Source organism: Triticum aestivum, chromosome 2A (assembly GCF_018294505.1).
Source record: "Triticum aestivum cultivar Chinese Spring chromosome 2A, IWGSC CS RefSeq v2.1, whole genome shotgun sequence".
Lineage (NCBI taxonomy): Eukaryota > Viridiplantae > Streptophyta > Magnoliopsida > Poales > Poaceae > Triticum > Triticum aestivum.
The window spans coordinates 595,842,283-595,846,827 of record NC_057797.1 but is presented as its reverse complement, the minus strand read 5'-3'; the positions used below and the strand labels follow the sequence as shown (position 1 = coordinate 595,846,827).

The 4,545-nt window shown below is 48.4% G+C and overlaps 1 protein-coding gene across 1 annotated transcript; it reads right to left on the bottom strand.

Moving 5' to 3' along the window:
• Positions 1 to 1,475: 1,475 nt before the first annotated feature.
• LOC123185658 (uncharacterized) lies at positions 1,476 to 4,197 on the bottom strand. The gene is made up of 3 exons (XM_044597506.1): positions 3,961 to 4,197; positions 2,406 to 2,903; positions 1,476 to 2,315 (listed from the first exon to the last, which is right to left on the bottom strand). Exons 1-3 carry the CDS (start codon positions 4,040 to 4,042, stop codon positions 1,798 to 1,800), a joined length of 1,098 nt encoding a protein of 365 aa, XP_044453441.1. The 5' UTR covers positions 4,043 to 4,197; the 3' UTR covers positions 1,476 to 1,797.
• Positions 4,198 to 4,545: the final 348 nt, after the last annotated feature.

Below are 4,545 nucleotides of genomic sequence, written 5' to 3'. Positions count from 1 at the left end.
ACCGTCATTTTAACTAACCAGACAAAATTCATGCAAACCTGCCGATATTCATCAAAATTCGGATAGACAAATGGTAGAAATCATCCATACATAGCATGCAAATTAAGTCTAGTACAATAATGTCTCAAATTTGACTAGATTAATCAGATGTCCAATAAGTTTTTCATCAACGAATCATGTCGTTCCACACATACTCCCCCTTCAGCTTCATCCAACAATGTATGCACGTAAATGATTGTCCCTCTGTCCTGTAGTACACCACTGCAGAGCGTGCAGGCTACATATAATTTGTAGACCAACATTGAGTGAAAGAATCAATCAATAAGTTGAGCCAGAGAAAGCAAAACTTGCGATCTCATCATCTGCCGCGTGCAATGGCCACCTTACCTCGAGCTGATGAACCACGTCACAAAACTTGCTGGCGCTGTTCTGGATGGCGTACCAGCAATAATCTCACGTTCCGTTGTTGAATGTTGTACATGCCGCAGGACGCAATGTGCTTTCATGCGTGAAATTTTTCATGCACTTGCTCCCAGAAGGTCGCCCCTCTGTTCCTTCCTACGAAATCCGCGGATACGGCCAACCACGCATCTCACAACAACCCATCCTCCATGGTTGAGTAGCTCACCATCCTTCGTACTCTAAAAAATGACAAAGCGTTTGAAAATAAGCTCAACGACATTTGACCGAACACCTGCCGGGCGTGGTGTCCGCCATGGAAGTCGTCGACGGGGGAGGGGGGGCGAAGTGTACCTGGGTACAAATGGTTCCAGGGTGGACAACTCCATCGTGAAGGCGAGTGGGCGCGTCATTGCTAGTTGCGGACGTCCGACAATGGCTCTGTGACGGCCGAAGACATACAGCAGCGGCGGCGGAGGTGGGGGTGCGGATGCAAAGCAATGAGGAGAAGGGGAGGAGTGGAAGTAAATGGGACCCGGAGGGGGATTGGGTGGCCCAAGGGAACGTCCTACGTGTCTGTTGTCCAGACTCCCGCAAACCTACTTTGTCTCCAATTTGCGGGAGAAAATGCGTTCGGACCGCCATGTGACCGATACAGAACCGCGTTGCATGTGTTCCACGGTCCGGACAGCGCGTTCCGGACGCATGCATGAGGTTTGTGGGTCGGTGTTGGAGATGCCCAAATAGAGCAACCTAAAAAATCTTCGTTTATGCAATGAAGAAGCTTTATTGGCTGATAAAAGGTACCCTCTCTATTCTATAATGTAATGCGTATAAGTTTATGGTAAAGTTAAACTTTTGACAATAGAGAAAACTATTTAAATCTACAATAGCAAATATAGAAAATATAACACTACATCTTATGATGAATTTAACGATATATGTTTGGCATTCTAGATGTAAATATTTTTCTCCACAAATTTGATCGAAATTTTGTAAGGTTTGACTTTTCAAAAAAATCTATACATAATGGAGACACAACCGCAATAATTTTTAGTCTCAGACTGAGTATGACATTTCATCCAACAGATCCGCTACGTACACATATTATCATCCACATGAATGTGCGTAACTTCAAAATTAAATCCATCAATAAAAGAAGGGGATTGTAGGAAATGCAATTGTTACTACTTTTATCCCGTCATACACTTCCTCAATGTCTAGCTCAAGTCTCAGTTCAACCACACAAACCAAGCATCGTCCTTCAAATTAAGGCAGTAGGCAAGATGGTAAGCCCAGAAACCTTTACGATCGATCGAAGAAAATGGCGAGGCAGCCCCATACTGGCTCGTAGGTAACATGCTAACACGTAGACGTAGTACGTACGCTCGAAGCTAGCTACTTGAGCCTGACGAGCCAGACGTCGTCAACGACGGGCCCGCACAGCGTGGCGTTGACGGTGTGGTGGTTCGAGCTCTGGAACACCACGCGCGTCTTGTCCGCGATCGCCGTGAACTCGAGCTTGCCGCACTTGTGCCCGCCGGTGCCGCGGGACACGTACGAGACCCTCAGCCTCTCCCGCGCCGCGTACACGTCCACGCCCAGGGACCCGACGCATCCGTTGCGCGCGTCCCCGACGGAGAACGTGAGCCTGTACGACCGCCCGGGCACGGTGCCCAGCACCTCTTGCACCAGCGCGACCTCCACGCCGGCCACCAGCTCCACGGCGCGCGCGCCCTTGGGCACCGCGTGGTGCTGCGCGTCGATGTACTTGACCACCTTGGTGTCCGACATGATCATCCACCACGGGAGCGGCGAGTGCACGTCCTCGAAGATCGGCGGCATCAGCACGCCCCACGGCGTGTTCGGGAAGATGTACGGCCCCTGCTCGAAGTCCCCATTCTTCACCATGTTGCCTGTTCACGTAGGATTCGTGCACTCATCAGTTACGCTGTCTCACGAGTGACGGGGCGAGGTGAACTTTGGGGATTTCGGTCGATACGTACCCTTGTTGTACAGCTGAGGGTAGAGGGTCTTGATGGCGACGGCGATGATGAGAGGGCCGCACGCCGGGTTCTCCTCGATGCCGGTGTTGTGGATGGAGAGCCACACGGTGGTGTGCCTGGGCTTGAACGCCCAGGAGTAGGTGTCCCAGCCGGTGTTGGTGTACACGGTCTGGATCGGGAGCAGGCCGAACTCCGGGTCGACCGACACGTTGAGCTTCTCCTCCTGGGCGCATGACCGCGCGGCGATGAAGGAGATGGAGTAGTAGGTGTGGCGGGCGACCTTGAGCTGCTGCCGGATGGTGGCGTCGTTGCCCAGCCGCACGGCGTTCGCGCCCACCGGAACCGGCAGCATCATGTCGGCCTGCGTGTGCCCCGACTCGATATACTCCACGAACCCCGAGAGCTCCCAGTTGGGTATCGCGTGCTTCCCCGTCAGCACCGGGCCCTTCATCTGGGACTTGTCTGGCCCGTTTCTGAAGTCCCCGTTGGGTAACAGGCCTGCGCACCCACAAACCAGTCGTTCAAAAAGTTGAGACAAAGTGTTTTGCTAATTCAGTAAATGGGTGCAGAACAAGTTACACATGATTGGTTTATCGAAGACACACTGATAACTCGCTATGTGCTACTCTACTTGTTACTTACTCCCTCCGTCCCATAATATAAGGGTGTTTTTGACACTGGTGGGTACTTCATTTAAACCACGTACGCAGGCCACAGCTAACCTTTCTTTTCATATAAAAAGGATTGGTGGTGCAGCTAATTTCATAAAGAACTGAAAAATGACAAAGGAAACATATCGTAGAACCATGTTCATATATTACAACTGAGACATCTCACGCGATAGAAGAGCCTGACATGAACAAAGCATGTGTATGCCATGTGACTAAGCAGAACAAAATATCCTTCTGAAATCCTGGATGGGATACCACTGTCAGTTAAGATATTGTAATTGTAATTTTGTAAAGTCAACTTCACTTCAATTCTTAAGATCAGATCTCCATTGTCGAGATCAAGCTGGTTCATAGCTTGATTTTCGATGCATGAGGTTGACTAACCTCAGTTTAAGGTAGTTGAAGTACAGTGTATCCTGAACTTATTTTATAATATACCTTACAAAAAAAGTTACTAAACACAAGGAAAATATGATCAGACTCACCGCAAAAAAGAAAAAAAATCAGACAACAATAGATACGCAGAGACTGATGAACCTAAAGAAAAGATAAGAGAATGCCGATGGACCTAAAATTAACGATAAATGGTAAATATACGATTGCATTTCAAATTTCATGTTTACTCCCTTTGTTTCTAAATATAAGTCTTTTTAGAAATTTTAATATGAAATACATATAGAGCAAAATGAGCAAATCTACACTCTAAAATATGTCTATACATATCTATATATAGTTCATATTGAAATCTAAACAGCCTCAGAGAACGATGCGGTTATTTCTGACCACTATACATGCCCTAGTGGCCCCAATAGTTTGCAACTGAAAGAAACTTTTACATAAGAGACAATTAAGGAAAAACTTAGTAGTCAGTTTCCGGTTCTTACCATCCTCGATGATGGCAGAAACGGCCAGAGCAGACACGGCGACCAGCAAGAAGAGCGCTATCCAACGCATGCTTGTCGCCATTCTCTCGCAGTGGCAATGGTCGACGAGCCCTCTGTGGCCGTCGCCTCTCGAGCTTTACTGGAAGCTACACCGGGCTTTGTGGCTTCAGCCCACAGGCGTGGAGTACCCAGCGGCCTTATATATAGGACTGCTCCATATTAGCACGCACTGGTAGGGGTGGGCTCAGCGGAGGCCGACGGACGGGGTGCCGCGAGACGCGCCGGCCACTGCCGGGAGCATGAGAAAGACAGCGAGCATCTCATCAGCTTTGACTTTTGAGGCGCTGTAGAGTACAGATGTACTCGGTGATCGGGCTCCTCCGTGCGCGCACGTGGCATTCGACTTCCATTGAAGAAGATTCTCAATTCAGGAGATTAGAGTGCAATTTGTTTTTGCTTTTTACTGAAGACAGCAGGTGATTTACCTACTGTAAAATTTGTAAGAGAATATGAGTAACAGTTTACAATAAAGTTACAACAGGCCACGTGCCAAGGTAACTACTGGAAGTTTGCTAGCATAAGCAG